This window comes from Hordeum vulgare, chromosome 1H, assembly GCF_904849725.1.
Source record: "Hordeum vulgare subsp. vulgare chromosome 1H, MorexV3_pseudomolecules_assembly, whole genome shotgun sequence".
Taxonomy (NCBI): domain Eukaryota; kingdom Viridiplantae; phylum Streptophyta; class Magnoliopsida; order Poales; family Poaceae; genus Hordeum; species Hordeum vulgare.
The window spans coordinates 1,425,225-1,448,429 of record NC_058518.1 but is presented as its reverse complement, the minus strand read 5'-3'; the positions used below and the strand labels follow the sequence as shown (position 1 = coordinate 1,448,429).

At 45.5% G+C, this 23,205-nt stretch overlaps 1 protein-coding gene across 1 annotated transcript; it reads right to left on the bottom strand.

Annotated features, from left to right (window-relative positions):
* Positions 1-2,218: 2,218 nt before the first annotated feature.
* Positions 2,219-4,282, bottom strand: LOC123403323. Its single transcript, XM_045097267.1, has 4 exons — positions 4,189-4,282; positions 3,236-3,780; positions 3,044-3,107; positions 2,219-2,937 (listed from the first exon to the last, which is right to left on the bottom strand). The coding sequence occupies exons 1-4, from the start codon at positions 4,225-4,227 to the stop codon at positions 2,464-2,466; spliced, it is 1,122 nt and encodes a 373-aa protein (XP_044953202.1). The 5' UTR covers positions 4,228-4,282; the 3' UTR covers positions 2,219-2,463.
* Between the last annotated feature and the right edge of the window lie 18,923 nt (positions 4,283-23,205).

Below are 23,205 nucleotides of genomic sequence, written 5' to 3'. Positions count from 1 at the left end.
ACTATTTGTATGTGTATGATTCGATTTTATTATACTATTGTATAAAACCTGCTCAAATACAAAAAGAAAATGGGCAAAAAATAGAAATTAAAAGAAGTAGCGCGGGTCATGCTTCAGGAGCAACGAGCTTTTATGAGTAGCGCTCCTCAAGTGGGCGCATTGTATCTATATCAGTAGCGTGGTTCAATTGCCAATGATACTGCTATCTAAATATACGTGTAGCGCGGGTTGCCCCGTGCTGCCAGTAGGCTTCTGACCCGCACTACTGGCAAGGTTTCTCCTAGTAGTTGTTCTTGTGGTGGGATTTGGGAGAGAAGGACTTGGGAACTCCGTGTGTCCTTGCCATTGCATTTGGTGCATAGGTTTGAGTTCTCCATGGTGATACGTGGAAGTGAAGTTTGATACCCTAGAGCTTGTTACTCTTGGGTGTTTTGGCACCCTAGAGCTTGTGCCTCTTGGGTGCTTTGGCACCCTAGACGGTTGGTGGTGCCTCGGAGCTCAATCATGGTGTAAAGCTCCAGGCAAGCATGAGGTTCTCCAATTAGGTTGTGGAGATTTCCCTGAGCAATTGAGGTCACCTTGAAGCCACAATGTATTGTGGTGAAGCTTCGTAGTGTTGTTTGGAGCCGCCAATTAAGTTGTGGAGATTGTCCCGTTCTTGTTTATACGGGTTCGGTGACCACCCTCAAGGGTCCCTTAGTGAAATCATGACATCTTGCATTGTGCGAGTGCGTGAGGAGATTACGGTGGCCCTAGTGGCTTATTGGGGAGCATGTGCCTCCACATAGATCCAAACGAAGATTAGCATCCGCAAGGGCATCAACTTCGGGATACATTGTCGTCTCTACGTGCCTCGGTTATCTCTTACCCTAGCCCTATACTTATGCACTTTACTTTGTGATATCCATATTGTTTCTAGTTATATATCTTGCTATCACTTAGTTGTTTATCTTGCTTAGCATATGTTACTGGTGCACATAGGTGAGACTAGTTGTTTTGGGTTTTGTGCTTGACAAATTTAATTTAGTTTTATTCCGCATTCGTTCAAGCCTAAATTGTAATTATTTTAAAGCACCTATTCACCCCCACCCCTCCTCTAGGTTACATCCACGTCCTTTCACCAGGTTATGGACAACTTTTGAGAAAATAATTGTAGAATTGTGAGTTTGATATCATCACATGTTGTTTTAAAACTAATGCATTAAACCAACATGGAGTGATGGTGTTGTTCGTCCGAGGAGTAGGAGTGAACCTGGGTCTCTAGAACAAAACTAGCCACCCAAACTTACATGTTTATTTTTCAAACAACCAATCCTGGTGTAGCTTACCAATACATTCAATGTATTCACCCTTGTGGCTGCAACATATAATGTTGCACGTTTACCGTGCATTCGAGCAAAGTTGCGAAGTAGGGTCATGATACTATACCCAACTCTTGCACGTGAGTTGGTGGACGTCACAAGACCAGAAAGTTATGTCCGCTTCATAATTGTATGATAAGTTAGCCATGAGCTAAGCAAGTGTGTATTGTAAATCACTAGTTCTTCTTTGTAAATACTTTGACATGTGGTGTATTTACTGTATTTCATCATCGACTGTGTGTGGCCGCTATCGATCTTGGGAATGATACAGTAAGCATAGATATTTGGGGCCCTCTGAGGCACCGGGTGATGCAAAGTCAGAGGCGAGATGCTTCGCCACTGGTGTTGGCCCATGTGATGACCACTCCGGCCTACGGTGGATGGACACATAAAGGTCTTTGCGACGGTTACTCACTCCATCTCTGGTGGTAAGATACAATCTATGGATGGCGGCTAGACACAGAGAGTATGGTTGTGCAAGGGTGTTGGTCGGTTTTGTAGCCCAGCGCATGCAGCTGCTAGGTTTGTGAAAAAGTGAGGTGATAACACCTGATTGACTTGGATGGTTGTACATCTCAAGCTCCAAGGATGGACCACCTAGATCTGGCCCGAGTTGATTATATACATAGAAATAGAGATTTTTTTTGCATCAATACCTTGTCGAAGCTTCATTTTTCTTGTATCCACTTGATACTTCAATTTCATGTCGAAAAATATAAACAGATGGGTTTTATTTGTCTTCGTTGGTGACCAAGGGAAATTATTGTAGGAATGCACTTACATATTAAGTAACAACATATGGACTTATATTATGTGATCCATACAAGTATGTTTATATGAGCATGATAACATGTATATATCACAAGAAAGGGAAGGTTGAGTACATTCATTCTTGAAGTATATAATTAAGATTATGGTATCAGGGAATACAACAGCTACCTCGTGGGGTCGGGTGTATTATCTTAGAAGTGCACAATAGGCACTTATGCACTTGCACAAGAGGTAACTATATCCCTTCAACACAACAATAATATAGCAGTGGCAGGAACAACTCGAGAAGATAGCAACGGTAGTAGAGTAGTAGCATAGTTGCATGATGAGTTTACATGTCCGGGTAGTTGTGCTTAATTAGGCGAGCTAGTTCGAGACCATCAGGCATAGGAGCCACACGACAACCACTAAGCCCGTCGGTTATCTGCACATTGCTAGTTCCACTGCCGAAAATCAAGTCAAGCAACGCGCCTGCAGCAACCCCAACGAGCACACCAATTCCGAACCCGACGACTGATCCAATTACCGTGACAGCAGCTGAAGCGATTTGGATGTTGAGTGCTGCGAATCCAGCTCTTACAGCAGTATTAACTACCTGTCCTATTACAAGATCGACTACTGAGGTTAACGCATTCACTGCATCCCTAACGCCTGCCTGCAGCTTATCCTCCGCTGTGTATATGTCCCACACCATTACAGCCGCTGTAAAAACCAAGGCTGCAACTCCGACTTTTCCCAAAGCTTCAAATGTGTAAGTCACCACGGGTTTTCCATGTCCCGCTGCGGCAATAATATTGTCATATACCTGAGAAACAGGGTAAATTGCAGTGATGATATTCAGTACCACTTTCACCATGAACATTGCTAATTTAATGCCAAGAGCTTTAGAGAGTAAGTTAATTAGTTCATACCTGTAGCTTTTGGATATCACCCAAGTTTTTAAAAGGCCCCTTAAAACCAAGCTTTGCCATATTACTGCAAGTACAATGAGAAAGCAATTATAGACTCGTTTTGTCCTCAACAATATTTAATAATAATACCAAAGTAGTAGTAGTAGTAGTAACAATAAAAATAAAATAATAATAATAAATGTAGGGACATACTCTGTCACCAGATCCTCAAACTTGATTTTGTTATCCTTGAGCCACTTTGAGAATTGATTTGGTATAAAATGTTGAAACTTTTCAGCATTCTCAAGTGCGGCTTTCTTGTACATGCCCGCCTCAAGAGCAAGGCGTTGAGCTTCCTTCTGTTGGGTGACCGGATCAAGCAACTTTAGCTGCTTGATGAGATCATCACTATGGGTCTTGAGCTTGTCAAGGTAGGTGAGACGGGTGTTGTAACTACGGATGAATTTGAGCGATGTTCCGATGGCTTTGGTGCAGTACTCATAGACATCCTTAGCAATCTCTTGCTTGGTGGCGTCATTGTCGGCCTCAGCCTCCGTGACCATCGCCTGTGCAGTGTCAAGGATATGGTACACCTTATCACGGGCATCTCTTGCATCTTTGAGATAGTTTTGTTGCTCTGCGTATGACTCGAACTTGAGCTCTTGAAGCTTCTGCACTTCTTGTCGATGGATCAGCTCGGCTAGCTTATGCAGCTGCCCTGGACTTAACTCAACTGGTTGGCCAGATATGGTGGAAGCCTGACAAAATATACTTCCTAATTAGTCATATCTACATAATTACAACATATAACATATCAAAAGTTTTTGTATAAAAGACCACTTCATATTTCTATGGCTAATTTGAGCACTAATTTATATTTTACCAAGAAAGTTTTTTTAAAATTTGAGCACTAATTTATAATTACATAAGATTGATGCCTGCAGCCCTATTTTACCAACAAAGTTGATTCGATTACACCCACTAGTCCATCCACTGGCATGGTCGGGGGAAAGGCAAAGAAAATACGTATACTTGCGTCCATGAACAGAACAAGAGCAAACAAAGAAATCCATTCAACGCCTCCACCAAAAAATCCCACCAACGCCTCGAACAAACAAACAAACTGGATATTCCCAACAGGGGAAGGGAAGGAGGAAGCGCATCACCTCGGGCTTCAGGTTTTCCGCGGCGACGACGGCGGCCATGGCACAAGCAAAGGGGCTTCACCTGGCCTGGATTGCTTCTTGTGTCTCACACGGCGGTTTCGTCAAGAATGGTTGGTGTTTATAAAAGAGAGGCGTAGGCAGAGGACAAAAAATGAATAATGATAACATATCACACAGCTAATCATGTCCAGACTATTTTCAGACTAAGAAGGGTCTTCATCAAGCGGACCCCATATCCCCTATATCACGACCGATATGTTAGCTATTCTTGTTGGCAGGGCTAAGCTGGCCGGACAGATTAGCGGTCTTATTCCTCACTTAGTAGAAGAAGGTCAATCTATTTTATAATATGCGGATGACAGTATTTTTTTATGAATAATGATCTAGATAAAGTAAGAAACCTCAAGTTGCTTTTATGTGCATTCGAGGAGCTCTTATTTGGTCTCCAAATTAATTTTCATAAAAGCGCTTTTCTGCTTCTGTGACGCTGTAAACTCTGTACCTGAGAATGCTAACATTTTAGGCTGCCAGATCGGGCATTTCCCAATGCGGTATCTTTGTAATCCGATTCACTATCGGCGCTTAACTCTTGCTGAGTGGAAGCATGTGGAATAGAGACTTGAGAAACGGCTAACCAGATGGAAGGACGAACTCTTGTCATATGGGGGCTAGGTTTATTTTCTCGATTCCGATTTTCTTTTGGGAGGGGCATCGAAAAAAATCGGTTTTTGGAAAATCTCGGAATTTTGGGATTATTTTAGCCTGAATTTTTCAAATGAATTTTGAATTTTACTTTTTTGCTTCAAATAAGAAAAGTTTGAACCCTCTCTTAACAGAACGTACTGTCTGTTCTAGTGGTTGGCATGTAGTTCCCACAAACCTACGATCTAGGGTCCGAATCACCATCTCGGAAGCCCCTATATTTTATTTTCGAGCAAGAGAAACTTCAGCAAGCGCGTTACCACCACGATGACTGAGAACTTCTGTCCAAGAACAATAGAGGCCCAACTTGACATAACTTAAACGTTCATTTAAAAAAAAAATCAGTATTCAAATATCTCGGTGGGTAGTGGAAGCGCCGGTTTTCGAGCGGTTTCCGAAAATATCGGCCTAGAAAAAAACACTGACGGGAGGCGATTTATTTTGATCAATTATGTCCTCAACAATATGGTTCAATACATGTTGTCTTTCTTCCACTTACCGAAGGGAGTTCTTCAAAATCTTGATTTTAGATCGAGGTTTTTTTGGCAATGCGATAATGAATCGAAGAAATATAGGCTGGCGAGGTGGACTGTATTATGTCTTCCTAAAAGTCAAGGTGGCCTTGGAATTCAAGATCTTGAGATTAAACTATATTATGTCTTCCTAAAAGTCAAGGTGGCCTTGGAATTCAAGATCTTGAGATTAAACATCGCTCTTCTAAGTAAATAGGTTTACAAATTACACACTAAGAAGGAAGTGTGGGAGGAAATCATTAGTAATAAATACGTGCGGTCGAAAGCCATTTCTCAAGTTCATGGAGAATCGGGTGGTTCACATTTTTGGTATGGGGAGAAAGGAATTCTGTTTTTAGTTTGGTACATTCTCACTTATGGATGGTTCCTAGGTTTGATTCTGGGAAGATACCAGGCTAGGCATCACACCAATTATGGTGCAGTATCCCAGCTTGTACCAGATTGTCAGGCATAACTTTGTCACGATCAAATAAGTTCTATGACAAGAAAGCCCCGACATTTCTTTTTGTAGGGACATCTTTGGCCCTCGCTTGGCATGATGGAATGAATTACTCTCGTCTAGAGGACATTCAATTTACAGGTGAACCGGACAAGTTTCAATGGAAGCTGCATAAGATCGACAGTTTCTCAGCTAAGTCCATGTACGATGCAATGGATCGTAGTGATGTTTCCGTTGATAAAAAAATGAAAGCTAAAAATACCTCTAATAGTGAAGATATTCCTCTAGTTTTTAAGGAGAGGGGTCATCTTAACTAGAGATAACCTGGCACGACGTAACTGATAAGGTTGTAAGACATGTGTCTTCTGCCAACATGACGAATCTAGTAAACACTCATTTCTTAAGTGTAAGTTCGGTCGTACAGTATGGATCATAGTTCAAGTAGCTTCAAATCTATATCCCCGCGTAGTGCATGTAACTTGTTCGACAACTCGTTGTGGGGTATTGATAAATCATTTTCTGCACATATTCTTGTGGGAGCGGCTGTCTTATGTTGGGCATTGTAGCTTACCAGGAATGATGTGGTTTTTAATTATAAATGTGTTTCTTCTCTTCTTCAGGTTATTCATGCATGCACGTGATGACTCCGTACTTGGTTTATCCTGCCGAGGTTAGAAGACAGAGGCTTTTTTATGATGACATCTACATGGTTGGAGCATACGGTCAGGGAGGTTTTCTCCCTCCATGGATGACGGTATAATCTCCGGATAGGATTTGCCTCACCCTAGGCTGCTTTGATTTATTTTGCTGTAAACCTGTTTTATTTTTGGATCATTTAGACTTGTTGACTGTGTGTAACACGTTATGTGGAGGCTAGACATTTTTTTGATGGGTTGTATCGCCTTGATAAATCAATTGAATGAATCCTTTATCGAAAAAACTGACCATCTCCAGATAGGTTTAAAAATAAATTTTCATAAGAGTGAGTTGTTTTGCTTTGGGAAAGCCCAAGAGCAACAAAACACATATAAGCAATTGTTCGGATGTGAAATGGGGAGCCTACCTTTTAGTTATCTTGGCATTCCTATTCATTATCGGAAATTGTCCAATAGTGAGTGGAAATGTCTAGAGGATCGATTTGAGAAAAAGCTAAGTTGTTGGAAAGGCAAATTGCTAGCATATGGAGGTAGACTAATTTTAATTAACTCGGTTCTGACAAGTATGCCCATGTTTCTTCTGTCCTTCTTTGAGGTACCTGTAGGGCTACGAAGAAGATTGGACTTTTATAGATCCAGATTTTTCTGGCAAACAGATGGGGACAAGAAGAAATACAGGTTAGCCAGATGGGACATTATCTGTAGGCCCAAAGACCAAGGTGGTCTGGGAATTGAGAATTTAGAGGTAAAGAACAGGTGTCTGCTGAGCAAGTGGTTGTTCAGACTGTCATTTGAGACAGAAGGAATGTGGGTATAAATTTTGCGTAATAAGTACCTACATTCCAAGACCCTAGCACATGTAACTGTAAGACCCAATGACTCACCATTCTGGAAGGGACAGATGAAAGTAAGATCAGCCTTCTTTCGCAGAACAAAGTTCATTATTGGGAATGGGGAGGGTACTAGATTCTGGAAAGATTCGTGGCTGAGGGAGACGCCTCTAGCCACTCAATATCGAGCCCTCTATAATATTGTGCAACGCAAGGATGCGTATGTAGCCACAGTATTACAGTCTAACCCTCTCAATATACAATTCCGAAGAGCCTTGATATGATACAGATGGGCAGATTGGCTTAACCTAGTTAGAAGACTCATGGACATACAACTTTCCGACGAACCGTATAGGGTGCGTGGGAAGCTCACAAATAGTGGAATCTTCACAGTTAAGTCCATGTATCTCGATCTTATTGATACCTTTGTTATCCCAAATTCCAGAAATATTTGGAAAGTAAAGGTTCCCTTAAGGATCAAAGTCTTCATGTGGTTTGTGCACAAGAAGGTGATTCTAACCAAGGACAACTTAGCTAAACGAAATTGGGAGGGTAATACTACTTGTAGTTTCTGTGACAACGAGGAAAATATTGCACACCTCTTTCTCCTATGCCCCCTTGCGAAGGTTCTTTGACAGACTATTCACATAGCCTTTAATATTACACCTCCGGACAGCATTGACACGTTATTTGGAACGTGGCTAGATGGAGTGCATTCGACTATTGCTAGGCACATTCGTATTGGAGTTTGTGCACTTTTCTGGGCTATTTGGAACTGTAGGAACGATATGGTGTTTGACAGACATACAAATATACATTTTTTGCAAGTACTTCACAGAGCGTCGGCTTCGATCCGTACCTGGTCATTACTCACTCCTGCGAAAACCAGGGAGCCTTTGGTTACTGGGTCTACCCGATGGGAGACGGTAGCGCGGGGATGGCAGTCCACTAATAGGATAGGTGAGTAGACATCTAGGCCTATTTAGCCGGTTGTGGCATTATTATTATTTTTATTTTTTAGCCTTATGTTTTTTGTTTGAGACTATGAGGTACCTAACTTTGTTTACTTCATTAATAAAAGGGCTGTATGCATCATGTTGATGCAGAGGCCGGAGGTAATCCTCCTTTTCTAAAAAAAAAAATCTCCAACCAGATCACCAACTCGACCCCCAAAAATGCCGTCCCACACGGTTCGACCCCTTAAATTCAACCCATGCATGGGTCGGATTTGGAGCGACCTCCGGTTTTATAGCCCACCAGCTGTTCGAGGGATGTCCGGACCAAAATTTGCTGGTTTTGTTCTAGCTGGATTTAGTAGTAATTTGTACTCAAGTTTTTTACTGAATTTTCCCTCGGCGTTCCTATTAATTAAGTCTATTCTATTATTTTTCTTGTAGGTGGCAGTCCTACTCAGTCATTTAAGCATACTACATCAGCGCGTCGAGGCAGCCGTCTAGCTTCATCTCCTGCTCGTCTGACCCGACATATCCGACCTCGGCGATCGTCTTGCTGTCGAGTGTAGGGTAAGGTAATGGGTTTCGAGCATTGCCCAACCTTGGCGCGCTCCTTCCAAGGCAGCAGACTACTTCCACGCATCGATCCAAGATGGAGCCTCCCCAATGCGAATTGCGAGCTCGAACAGGTTTCCCCAACGCGAAGATCATCTTTTTTTCGTCAGTTTTGAACTTTTCAAATACGTTGTCTCTTTCCATTTTACATTTTTACAATGAACAAAATGTAACCGCATAGAATTGATAACTGATAATAGTGCTTCGCATTTCATTCACTTAAAAGTTACAACCATCACATAACATTCACATCACGTTGAATTTCAAATGAACCAAGCAAACAAACAATACATGCTGAACAAGCTGTCAAACCACCACATGTCACCTACCCTGATATGGACCGGAATAATGTGATCCTGATTTCAATCACTTGTGAACGAGCTTGCTGATGATTCAGTAGGATTTGCTTTGTTGTACACCAAGGCTTGTTTTTATCTGAAAAACTGAAACAGGATATAAGTAAGAAGTAGCAAGTGAAAACACATGTCTTCAGATTAAATAACAAACCATCCAAGGCCCTGCGTTTTAACAGGTCAAAAAAAATGTAAATCAGACCATCAAGTGCCCTGCGTTTTAACAGATCAAATAAAAACAACATCAATGATGCATTGCAGATAAATATCACTCTGCCAAGATTACTCCCAGATAAAACCACACTTCGTACACTGGTATGAACCAGAATATTTAACATGACACCTATATGATGTGCCTGGGATTTCATGCATCGCGTGGGATCAATACAAAGGTGACAGCGATAGCATGCATGAAGGAATACTGAGCATCTTGTCCCAAAATACTTGTCATAGGAATGGATGTACCTAGATGTATTTTAATTTTAAATACATTCATTTTTATTCATTTGTACGACAAGTAATTCTGAAAGGAGGGAGTACTAAACAAAGTGGCAAAGTTTAATTTTAGATGAGATGAGATCATATGAGGCGACTAAGGTTGAGGGAGACTTGTATAAGGAGCCTCCGTAGCCTTCTCTCTTGATGGGCTTCATCGAAGGGCTCAAGATGAGTCAAATCCTTTTTCAATCTCTTTTACGAACCAAGGATCTCGTGGGATCGAACTGGGAAAAATCGGTGAAGAATCACATACGGAAGCGCAACTTTCGTAGCCGTTTGCATGTCAAACGACCGTGCGCGGTCGTTTGGAACGACGTCTTTGAATTTGTCCTCCTCTGGTAAAACGACCGCCAATTCTCCACACAACTTGGAATTAGACGTTCTTGGACTTGTTTGAGTCGTGTGAACGGCGCCGATCCATTCCTGGTCTTGGATCTCGATTTGGATAAATTTCGAAAAAATCACATTTTTCGACCGCCGGAATGGCTAGGTTGGCACCTCAGTGATTCTGTATCAAACATATACTTGGTTCTTTCATCATGCTTGGTCCTAGCTTGCTCCAAATCACTAAATGTGTAATATTCAGAATGATAAGTAAAAAAACAGGAAATCATGCATAATGGACACTTATTTGCTTCAATGGGACAGGGTATATGAAAAAAACATGCAACAAATGAGCTTGTAAAATAAAGAGCCATCATGGGTGGCTCTTAGGAAATGCTAAAGGACCATGGAACCCTTTGTCAAGACAAAAGACGTCAATAAGAGCGCAGAGGTATGCTGCCACATCACGATTGTTTTGTTAGAGATGTAGGATCAAGATCAAGACATCGACACACCGAAGGATGTGCCTCTAGAATAACTGACCTCGGCCTCCCAGCCAGGCTATGAGAAGGCAAGACAAGAGCCCACCGGAGGTCTCGCGGTGACCCTTTTGTTGGAAATATGCCCTAGAGGCAATAATAAAGTGGTTATTATTATATTTTCTTGTTCATGATAATTGTTTAGTATACATGCTATAATTTTATTGATCGGAAACTCAGATACATGTGTGGATACATAGACAACAAAGTGTCCCTAGTAGGCCTCTACTCGACTAGCTCATTGATCAAAGATGGCTAAGGTTTCCTAGACATAGACAAGAGTTGTCATTTGATAACGGGATCACGACATTACCAGAATGATGTGATAGACAAGACCTGTCGTGGGTATAAGCCTGACAGTAGAAGTGTAGGGTACGAATGAGATGGGCAGAGTCCTAGCTACGGCGAGGTTGTATGAGTTCAGGCCCCTCTACGGTGGAGGTAACAGCCCTACGTCTCAGTGCTCTCGGAGCTTGTTGCCGAGTGTAATATGGAATACAATGATTTGCTAACCCTTCTACCAGTGGGGGAGGGCGGCTTATATAGAGCGCGCTGCCCTCCACAACGGTTCCGGTATAAGGGCGGAGTAGTGGGGATTGAATGCATACGTTACAGGTAACGTATGCTCTAAATGCTAATAAATACACCCGGAAACGTACGAACGTTTCCCTTCAGGGAGGTTACGATGTACCGAGTGTATCCAGTCGGTTAGCTTGGTATTCCCGAATGCTAGTATCCGACTGGACGATATAGGACCTGTTGCCGACTGGATAATGGGGATTCCTTAATTCAGTCGGGGTAGGCTTAGGGTCTTGTCCTTTGTGTGGGGTAGTCCTTGGGTAGGACCTGCATGGCAGGTCTATGACCCTACCCTAGGACTATGACCCCATCATTAGTCCCCGAATGGATTGGGGTTGGTACGACGAAGCGGTGCTTGAAGTTCGGATCCGACTGGATTAGATTCGGCTTGGGCGTTGCTTGCCCCTATCCATTTTACGTTTTCTGACCAACGATCCGAGTGGAAGTGCTTGCGAAACCGACTGTCGGGAGTCGAGTATTTCCGCGGCATCTTTTGACGCGATCGGTCAACTGACAGCGGCGGATTTTCCGGGATCTCAAATTTCGGGTTCCGCGCGCTCAGCGGGGACGACGTCAGCGCACTCGAGTAGCGCCTGACGCCTCGATTCTCGCGCCTTCAAGTCCTCCACTGATATCGCCGCGGCCGGTCGGGCGGATCAGGTTTCGGGGCCACCCGCCAGTGACCCTATTTAAATCTGGGCGGCGAGGCTTCTTCGTTACGCTCACGGAATCTTTCACTCTCGCTTGCTCCGTCTTCCTCGCCACCTCCAGCGCTCCAACACTCCCTCCTTCTCCTCTCTCTCGAGAGTTCGCCGTCGCCTCCATGACCAAGGGTCAGACTAGCAAGATGGAGGCGAGGAAGAAGAAGGGCAAGGCGGCGGCGCCTGCTCAGTGGCGGCAGCGGCCGCTGCCGGCGGGGTGGATCCAAGGATATTTCCTCCCCTCCACGGTGACGGAGGGAGATCTGCTGCAGCTGGTGGAGCACGGCGTGCTCGTGCACAAGTCCTGGAGACTGCCGGCGGAGGACGAGGTTGAGCCAGCGCCCCGGGAGGGGGAGCGCGTCCTGCTCCTCAGCCATGTCCACCGAGGTTTTTCTTTGCCCCCGCACCCTTTCTTCAAAGGCATCATGAACCACTTCGGTGCCCAACTTCATCATTTCCCTCCGAATGCCATCGCGCACCTTTCTGCCTTCATAGTTTTATGCAAATGTTTCATTGGCTGCCCTCCCCATTGGGGTTTGTTCAAACACATCTTCTCCGCCCGATCCCAAACCATCAAACGACTTAGCCAGTCGGATGATAAGACGCACCTCCTCTAGCTCTGTGGGGGTTTAGGATTCCAGAAGAAGAGTCGGAGTAGCTATCCTGCTCTCCAGTTAAGTGAGTCGGTTAGGAACTGGCAGTCGACGTGGTTCTACTGCCAAGATATCGCCTGTCCGAATGCATCGACTGGTTTGCCTCCTTTTAGTCTAGACCGGCCCGCCCCGCCTAAGCAACTCGCGCTCTCGAAGGCGGAGAAGAACGACGTCCAGCCCTTGGTTGAGGCACTCGTGGACGTCGTCAGGAAGGGGGTCACTGGAATAGACCTGCTGGAAGTCTTCCTTGGTCGGCGGATCCAGCCTCTGCAGGCTCGCGACCATGCCATGTGGCATTACACGGGGCCCGAGGATTCCACTCGGACCAATGTTGTGGGCGTGACTGAGGAGAGGGTGACCTCGTTGGTGCTTCAGATCACGGGTCCCTGTGAAAATCTCAAAGGATCACGGCGAGTGAAGCCCTTCTGCGCGGACAATCCTCCGCCGAATAAGGTGAGAGACTCTTGTCGAGTGCTCCTAACTGTCTTACTCTTGTCGTTTGCTTGAATCTTTGTGTGATGTTTGACGTCGCCGACTGAATTTTATGCAGGAGTGGACTAACTGGTTTTCTCCCGTCTCGAACTGGAATTTGGCTGAAGAGGAGGAGGGTAGCCAGGAGGGCAGCGTGGAGAGTGCCGAATATGTCTCCGACAGTGGGGAATCGGAGGAAGAGTCCAGCGAGGAGGAGGAAGAAGACGAGGAGCAGGACTCGCCACCTCCACAACTGGAGCATCGGACCAAGCGCCGACACGAGCCCGCTGCTTCCTCAACTCCTCCCGCGTCTTCGAGTGTTCCGCCTACTGCTCCAGCGGTCCCGAGTGTTCGAAGCGCTAAGAGGGCCAAGGATGTCGCCGCTGAGCCTGCGGGCCAATCTTCTAAGGCACCCAAGCCGAGTGGGCCTAAACCTCGGAAGGCTCTCCTGCGAATGAGGGTCGCTGTCCCCGTCACCTCTATGTAAGTGCACCCAGCTTTCAGTTTTGTCTGATATCCGAGTGAACTTCTGTTTACTCGCCGACTGGATCTCACTCGACAGGGTCGCTACTTCTGCTACCTCCCCGACGCGTCAGGAAGACGACCCCATGGACACGGACAACATCGTCTCGTCTCAACCAGGTGCGTTGTAGGAACGTCGAGTGTTTTATACCATCGCTTCTTTCTTTTTCTGAGACCTCGTGTCATTCGGCCCGTCAGGGGCGATCTGCCTGGGTGAGGGCGACCAGGGGAGAGCCGACCCAGCTGTGGAGCCTGTTCTTGAGGCTGCTCCTCCCGCTGCTGCTCTCGCCGCCGACGTGCTGCCGACAGAGGCGCCGCCGCCGACTGAACCAGTGCTGGTGGAGGAGGAGCTGACTGGGGCGGGCCTTGGGATGCCTCAGGAACCTCCGACGATTCCAGGGACGTCGCATGCTGAATTCAGCATCCAGCATCTTCCAGAGGAGTAGGTGGGAGCGGCCAAGGGGGCTATGGTGCAGGCGGAGCTGATGACTGGAGAAGCCAAGAGGGCCTATGACTCTATTGCGGCCTTGTACCAGCGGAGCTTGGAGCTGCGCGATGATATCCGAGTAAGTTGTCTAGTAAGTATTTACTTTTCCCCTGTAACCCACTGGGTGTTGTTGAATAGAAGCTGTTATTTGCGATGGGTTCACTCTGAGTGAACCCAGTGGGTGTAGTCCCCGAGACTTCTGTCGAGTGCTTGCACCGACAGTTGTCTTTATACATGTTGCTTCGAGTTTGGTTGTGTCTGTATATAGGAGTACCGAGTGCGAGTAGTTGTTGCAGTCGGATTGCACTTACGGTAAGAGTCCCCGAGAGTAAGTTATACTCAGGTCGGGTAGTATTGGTCTCAGAGGCGTAGTTGATAACATGCATCTCAATAGGGCAGGCCTGCTTGAGGTGCATGCCAATGGGGTCACGCTTAGTGAACCCACTGGGTGTAGTCCCCGAGACCGCTGTCGACTGCTTGCGTCGGCAGGGGTCTGAAGAACTTAGACTGTTAACTGTTGAACTTTCTGATTGTCCCTTGGTTGTCGTTGGCAGAAAACTTGTGCAATGGGGTCAGCCTATGAGACTCTCAAGGCGGAGAGGAATCAATTCGCTGGCGAACTTGATGCGGCCATGCTTGCAATGGCTGGCATGAAGGATGCCCTGGCGGAACGGGAGAAATCATTGGAGCAGGCGCGTGAAGTGAACAAGGTGTTAACTGAGGAAGTGGAAAGGATGGGGAAGCAGAGGACTGCGCTGATGGGTCAGATGGACGTGCTGAACAAACGATGCAGAGCACAAGAGAAATATGTGAGCGACTAGGCTCGGCAGATGATGACGCGTGTGGCTGGTAAGTCCTTATTTTTCCGAGTGGGTGTGCTGTGCGCGTAGCACTCGGCGCTTATTGTCTGTTTGTCCTATTGTCACAGATTTTTGCTTTGACGCCGAATCTGAAGCTGCTGACGTGGAGCGTTCGATTCTTGAGAACATTCCACTCGGCGACGACGCCAATCGGGATCTGCTCCATGCGCATATCCACGTGGGCAAAGTGGGTCCTTTCATCGGTTGACTGAGAGAAGTCGTCGGCCGAATCGACAAGGAACTTTGGCCGGAAGATGAGTCGCGGCAAGAGATGGAGAACCTGATGAGTCGACTGGCGGAGATTCCCAACAGAGTGCACTCGTGGAAGAAATCTGCAGCTCGTTGCGGTGCAGATGTTGCTCTGTCCCTGGTCCGAGTCCATTGCAAGGAGGTGCGTGAGGAAAAAACGAAGACGCTGAAGGTCGCCAACACGAAGAAGCTTCGATTCGAAGACTTCATGGAGACGTTCCTTGAGAGTGCTACCCACATCACCGACGGAATCGACTTGGACACTTTCGTGGAGCCCTCCAGTCCTGGTGCCGGCCCAGCTGACGTGTAAGAAAATTTATCCTCGGTATGCCGAGTGTTTATCTTGTTGGAATTATGCCCTAGAGGCAATAATAAATATGGTTATAAATATAATTCCTATATCAAGATAATAGTTTATTATCCATGCTATAATTGTATTGAATGAAGACTCATTTACATGTGTGGATACATAGACAAAACACCGTCCCTAGCATGCCTCTAGTTGGCTAGCCAGTTGATCAATGATAGTCAGTGTCTTCTGATTATGAACAAGGTGTTGTTGCTTGATAACTGGATCACGTCATTGGGAGAATCACGTGATGGACTAGACCCAAACTAATAGACGTAGCATGTTGATCGTGTCATTTTGTTGCTACTGTTTTCTGCGTGTCAAGTATTTATTCCTATGACCATGAGATCATATAACTCACTGACACCGGAGGAATGCTTTGTGTGTATCAAACGCTGCAACGTAACTGGGTGACTATAAAGATGCTCTACAGGTATCTCCGAAGGTGTTAGTTGAGTTAGTATGGATCAAGACTGGGATTTGTCACTCCGTATGACGGAGAGGTATCTCGGGGCCCACTCGGTAATACAACATCACACACAAGCCTTGCAAGCAATGTAACTTAGTGTAAGTTGCGGGATCTTGTATTACGGAACGAGTAAAGAGACTTGCCGGTAAACGAGATTGAAATAGGTATGCGGATACTGACGATCGAATCTCGGGCAAGTAACATACCGAAGGACAAAGGGAATGACATACGGGATTATACGAATCCTTGGGACTGAGGTTCAAACGATAAGATCTTCGTAGAATATGTAGGATTCAATATGGGCATCCAGGTCCTGCTATTGGATATTGACCGAGGAGTCTCTCGGGTCATGTCTACATAGTTCTCGAACCCGCAGGGTCTGCACACTTAAGGTTCGACGTTGTTTTATGCGTATATGAGTTATATGGTTGGTTACCGAATGTTGTTCGGAGTCCCGGATGAGATCACGGACGTCACGAGGGTTTCTGGAGTGGTCCGGAAACGAAGATTGATATATAGGATGACCTCATTTGATTACCGGAAGGTTTTCGGAGTTACCGGGAATGTACCGGGAATGACGAATGGGTTCCGGGAGTTCACCGGGGGGGGGGGGGGGCAACCCACCCCGGGGAAGCCCATAGGCCTTGGGGGAGACACACCAGCCCTTAGTGGGCTGGTGGGACAGCCCACAAGTGCCCTATGCGCCAAAGAGAAGAAAATCAAGAGAGAAAAAAAAGGGAGGAAGTGGGAAGGAAGGGGGACTCCCTCCCACCAAACCTAGTCCAACTCGGTTTAGGGGGGGGAGAGTCCTCCCCCTTGGACTCGGCCGACCCCCTTGGGGCTCCTTGAGCCCCAAGGCAAGGTCCCCTCCCTCCCACCTATATATACGGAGGTTTTAGGGCTGATTTGAGACGACTTTACCACGGCAGCCCGACCACATACCTCAACGGTTTTTCCTCTAGATCGCGTTTCTGCGGAGCTCGGGCGGAGCCCTGCTGAGACAAGGTCATCACCAACCTCCGGAGCGCCGTCACGCTGCCGGAGAACTCTTCTACCTCTCTGTCTCTCTTGCTAGATCAAGAAGGCCGAGATCATCGTCGAGCTGTACGTGTGCTGAATGCGGAGGTGCCGTCCGTTCGGTACTAGATCGTGGGACTGATCGCGGGATTGTTCGCGGGGCGGATCGAGGGACGTGAGGACATTCCACTACATCAACCGCGTTCTCTAACGCTTCTGCTGTACGATCTACAAGGGTACGTAGATCACTCATCCCCTCTCGTAGATGGACATCACCATGATAGGTCTTCGTGCGCGTAGGAATTTTTTTGTTTCCCATGCGACGTTCCCCAAACAGTGGCATCATGAGCTAGGTTCATGCGTAGATGTCTTCTCGAGTAGAACACAAAAGGTTTTGTGGGCGGTGATGTGCGTTTTGCTGCCCTCCTTAGTCTTTTCTTGATTCCGCGGTATTGTTGGATTGAAGCGGCTTGGACCGACATTACTCGTACGCTTACGAGAGACTGGTTTCATCGTTACGAGTAACCCCCTTTGCTCAAAGATGACTGGCAAGTGACGGTTTCTCCAACTTTAGTTGAATCAGATTTGACCGAGGAGGTCCTTGGATGAGGTTAAATAGCAACTCATATATCTCCGTTGTGGTGTTTGCGTAAGTAAGATGCGATCCTACTAGATGCCCTTGGTCACCACGTAAAACATGCAACAACAAAATTAGAGGACGTCTAACTTGTTTTTGCAGGGTATGCTTGTGATGTGATATGGCCAATGATGTGATGTGATATATTGGATGTATGAGATGATCATGTTGTAATAGAAATATCGACTTGCACGTCGATGGTACGGCAACCGGCAGGAGCCATAGGGTTGTCTTTATACTAACGTGTGTGCTTGCAGATGCGTTTACTACTTTTGCTAGAATGTAGCTTTAGTAGTAATAGCATGAGTAGCACGACAACCCCGATGGAAACACGTTGATGGAGATCATGGTGTGGCGCCGATGACAAGAAGATCGTGCCGGTGCTTTGGTGATGGAGATCAAGAAGCACGTGATGATGGCCATATCATGTCACTTATGAATTGCATGTTATGTTAATCCTTTTATGCACCTTATTTTGCTTAGAACGACGGTAGCATTATGAGGTGATCTCTCACTAAAATTTCAAGATGAAATTGTGTTCTCCCCGACTGTGCACCGTTGCTACAGTTCGTCGTTTCGAGACACCACGTGATGATCGGGTGTGATAGACTCAACGTTCACATACAACGGGTGCAAAACAGTTGCGCACGTGGAATACTCGGGTTAAGCTTGACGAGCCTAGCATGTGCAGACATGGCCTCGGAACACATGAGACCGAAAGGTCGATCATGAATCATATAGATGATATGATTAGCATAGGGATGCTTACCACTGAAACTATACTCAACTCACGTGATGATCGGACTTGAGCTAGTGTAAATGGATCATGAACTACTCAAATGACTAGAGAGATGTACTTTTTGAGTGGGAGTTTAGCATATAATTTGATTAAGTTGAACTCTAATTATCTTGAACATAGTCTAAGTCCACTTTGAATATATTTGTGTTGTAAATCATGGCTCACGCGACAGTCATCCTGAATTTTAATACGTTCCTAGAGAAAGCTAAGTTGAAAGATGATGGAAGCAACTTTGTAGACTGGGCTCGTAATCTTAAGCTAATCTTACAAGCTGGGAAGAAGGATTATGTCCTTAATGCTGCGCTAGGAGATGAACCACCCGCTACGGCTGATCAGGATGTTAAGAACGCTTGGTTAGCACGTAAGGAGGACTACTCAATAGTTCAATGTGCAGTCTTGTATGGCTTAGAACCGGGACTTCAACGTCGCTTTGAGCGTCATGGAGCATTTGAGATGTTCCAGGAGTTGGAGTTTATCTTTCAGAAGAACGCCCGGATCGAGAGATATGAGACCTCCGACAAATTCTATGCTTGCAAGATGGAGGAAAACTCGTCTGTCAGTGAACATGTGCTCAAAATGTCTGGGTACTCAAACCGTCTAGCTGAACTGGGGATTGAATTCCCGCAAGAAGCTATCACTGACAGAATCCTTCAATCACTGCCGCCAAGCTACAAAGGCTTTGTGTTGAACTACAACATGCAAGGGATGAACAAGTCTCCCGGCGAGTTGTTTGCGATGTTGAAAGTCGCAGAGTCTGAACTCCGTAAAGAGCATAAAGTGTTGATGGTGAATAAGACCACTAGTTTCAAGAGAAACGGCAAAGGCAAGAAGGGCAATTCGAAGAAGAGCGGCAAGCCTATTGCCAATCCGCCGAAGAAACCCAAAGCTGGACCTAAGCCTGAAACGGAGTGTTTCTATTGCAAGGGTATGGGTCACTGGAAGCGCAATTGCCCCAAGTATCTGGCAGATATGAAGGCGGGCAAAGAAAAATCAGGTATATTTGATATACATGTTATTGATGTGTACTTAACCGGCTCTCGTAGTAGTGCCTGGGTATTCGATACCGGTTCTGTTGCTCATATTTGCAACTCGAAGCAGGAACTGCGGAATAGACGAAGGCTGGCGAAAGACGAAGTGATGATGCGCGTAGGAAATGGTTCCAAGGTTGATGCAATCGCCGTCGGCACAGTGTCACTTCAGCTACCATCGGGATTAGTGATGAACTTAAATCATTGTTATTTAGTGCCTGCGTTGAGCATGAACATTATATCTGGATCTTGTTTATTGCGAGACGGTTACTCTTTTAAGTCTGAGAATAATGGTTGTTCTATTTCTATGAGTAACATCTTTTATGGTCATGCACCGAATGTGAGAGGATTGTTCATATTGAATCTTGATAGCGATACGCATATACATAACATTGAGACCAAAAGAGTTAGAGTAAACAATGATAGCGCCATATTTTTGTGGCACTGCCGCTTGGGTCATATTGGTGTAAAGCGCATGAAGAAACTCCATGCTGATGGACTTTTGGAGTCACTTGACTTTGATTCACTTGACACATGCGAACCATGCCTCATGGGCAAGATGACTAAGACTCCGTTCTCCGGAACAATGGAGCGTGCAAGTGACTTATTGGAAATCATACATACCGATGTGTGTGGTCCAATGAGCGTGGAGGCACGCGGCGGATATCGTTATTTTCTCACCTTCACTGACGATTTAAGTAGATATGGTTATGTCTACTTGATGAAGCACAAGTCTGAAACATTTGAAAAGTTGAAGCAATTTCAGAGTGAAGTGGAAAATCATCGTAACAAGAAGATCAAGTTCCTACGTTCTGATCGTGGGGGTGAATATCTGAGTTTCGAGTTTGGTGCTCACTTAAGACAATGTGGAATTGTTTCACAGTTAACACCGCCTGGAACACCACAGCGTAATGGTGTGTCCGAACGTCGTAATCGTACTTTGTTAGAGATGGTGCGATCTATGATGTCTCTTACTCATTTGCCGTTATCATTTTGGGGTTATGCATTAGAAACAGCTGCATTCACTTTAAATAGGGCACCATCAAAATCCGTTGAGACGATACCATACGAACTGTGGTATGGCAAGAGGCCAAAGTTATCGTTTCTTAAAATTTGGGGATGTGATGCTTATGTCAAAAAGCTTCAGCCTGAAAAGCTGGAACCCAAAGCGGAAAAATGCGTCTTCATAGGTTACCCAAAAGAGACAGTTGGGTATACCTTCTATCTCAAATCCGAGGGCAAAGTGTTTGTTGCTAAGAACAGAGCTTTTCTCGAGAAAGAGTTTCTCTCGAGAGAATTGAGTGGGAGGAAGATAGAACTTGACGAGGTTGTCGAACCTCTCATCCCTCTGGATGGTGGCGTAGGGCAAGGGGAAACCTCTGTCATTGCGACGCCGGTTGAGGAGGAAGTTAATGATGATGATCATGAAACTCCAGTTCAAGTTTCTGTTGAACCACGCAGGTTGACGAGATCACGTGCTGCTCCAGAGTGGTACGGTAATCCCGTCTTATCAATCATGTTGTTAGACAACAATGAACCTGCAAGTTATGAAGAAGCAATGGTGGGCCCAGATTCCAACAAATGGCTAGAAGCCATGAAATCCGAGATAGGATCCATGTATGAGAACAAAGTGTGGACTTTGGAGATACTACCTGAGGGCCGCAAGGCTATTCAGAATAAATGGATCTTTAAGAAGAAGACGGACGCTGACGGTAATGTGACCGTTTATAAAGCTCGACTTGTGGCAAAGGGTTTTTCACAAGTTCCAGGAGTTGACTACGATGAGACTTTCTCACCCGTGGCGATGCTTAAGTCCGTCAGAATCATGTTAGCAATAGCTGCATTTTTCGATTATGAAATCTGGCAGATGGATGTCAAAACGGCGTTCCTTAACGGTTTCCTTAAGGAAGAGTTGTATATGATGCAACCCGAAGGTTTTGTCGATCCTAAGAATGCTAACAAGGTATGCAAGCTCCAGCGATCCATTTATGGACTGGTGCAAGCATCTCGGAGTTGGAACAAACGGTTTGATGAGGTGATCAAGGCATTTGGGTTTATACAAGTGGTTGGAGAATCTTGTATTTACAAGAAAGTGAGTGGGAGCTCTGTGGCGTTTCTAATATTATATGTGGATGACATATTACTGATTGGAAACAACGTAGAGCTTTTGGAGAGCATAAAAGGTTACTTGAATAAAAGTTTCTCTATGAAGGACCTAGGAGAAGCTGCTTACATTCTAGGCATTAAGATCTATAGGGATAGATCAAAACGCCTGATATGACTTTCACAAAGCACATACCTTGATAAAGTTTTGAAGAGGTTCAAAATGGAACAGTCCAAGAAAGGGTTCTTGCCAGTTTTACAAGGTACGAGATTGAGTAAGACTCAGTGCCCAGCAACTGATGAAGATTGAGAGCATATGCGCTCCGTCCCCTATGCTTGAGCCATAGGTTCTATCATGTATGCGATCCTGTGCACTAGACCGGATGTTAGCCTGGCCATAAGTATGGCAGGTAGGTTCCAGAGTAATCCAGGAGTGGATCACTGGACAGCGGTCAAGAATATCCTGAAGTACCTGAAAAGGACTAAGGAGATGTTTCTCGTATATGGAGGTGACGAAGAGCTCGCCGTAAAAGGTTACGTCGATGCAAGCTTTGACACAGATCCGGACGACTCTAAGTCGCAAACCGGATACATATTTATTCTTAATGGGGGTGCAGTAAGCTGGTGCAGTTCCAAGCAAAGCGTCGTAGCAGATTCTACATGTGAAGCGGAGTACATGGCTGCCTCGGAGGCGGCTAAGGAGGGTGTCTGGATGAAGGAGTTCATGACGGATCTTGGAGTGGTGCCAAGTGCACTGGATCCAATAACCTTGTTCTGTGACAACACGGGTGCCATTGCCTTAGCAAAGGAACCACGGTTTCACAAGAAGACCAGACACATGAAACGACGCTTCAACCTCATCCGCGACTACGTCGAGGAAGAGGACGTAAATATATGCAAAGTGCACACGGATCTGAATGTAGCAGACCCGCTGACTAAACCTCTTCCACGGCCAAAACATGATCGACACCAGAACTGTATGGGTGTTAGATTTATTACAATGTAATTCACATGGTGATGTGAGGGCTGGATTATTGACTCTAGTGCAAGTGGGAGACTGTTGGAATTATGCCCTAGAGGCAATAATAAATATGGTTATTATTATAATTCCCGTATCAAGATAATAGTTTATTATCCATGCTATAATTGTATTGAATGAAGACTCATTTACATGTGTGGATACATAGACAAAACACCGTCCCTAGCATGCCTCTAGTTGGCTAGCCAGTTGACCAATGATAGTCAGTGTCTTCTGATTATGAACAAGGTGTTGTTGCTTGATAACTGGATCACGTCATTGGGAGAATCACGTGATGGACTAGACCCAAACTAATAGACGTAGCATGTTGATCGTGTCATTTTGTTGCTACTGTTTTCTGCGTGTCAAGTATTTATTCCTATGACCATGAGATCATATAACTAACTGACACCGGAGGAATGCTTTGTGTGTATCAAACGCCGCAACGTAACTGGGTGACTATAAAGATGTTCTACAGGTATCTCCGAAGGTGTTAGTTGAGTTAGTATGGATCAAGACTGGGATTTGTCACTCCGTATGACGGAGAGGTATCTCGGGGCCCACTCGGTAATACAACATCACACACAAGCCTTGCAAGCAATGTAACTTAGTGTAAGTTGCGGGATCTTGTAT

Excerpts from the sequence above, each read along its gene's own strand:
- LOC123403323 (XM_045097267.1), bottom strand. The coding sequence starts at position 4,227 with ATGGCCGCCGTCGTCGCCGCGGAAAACCTGAAGCCCGAG. Across the intron at positions 3,108-3,235 it reads TTTGAGGATCTGGTGACAGA|TAATATGGCAAAGCTTGGTT; the intron begins GTATGTCCCTAC and ends TTGTACTTGCAG. Across the intron at positions 2,938-3,043 it reads GTGATATCCAAAAGCTACAG|GTATATGACAATATTATTGC; the intron begins GTATGAACTAAT and ends CCTGTTTCTCAG.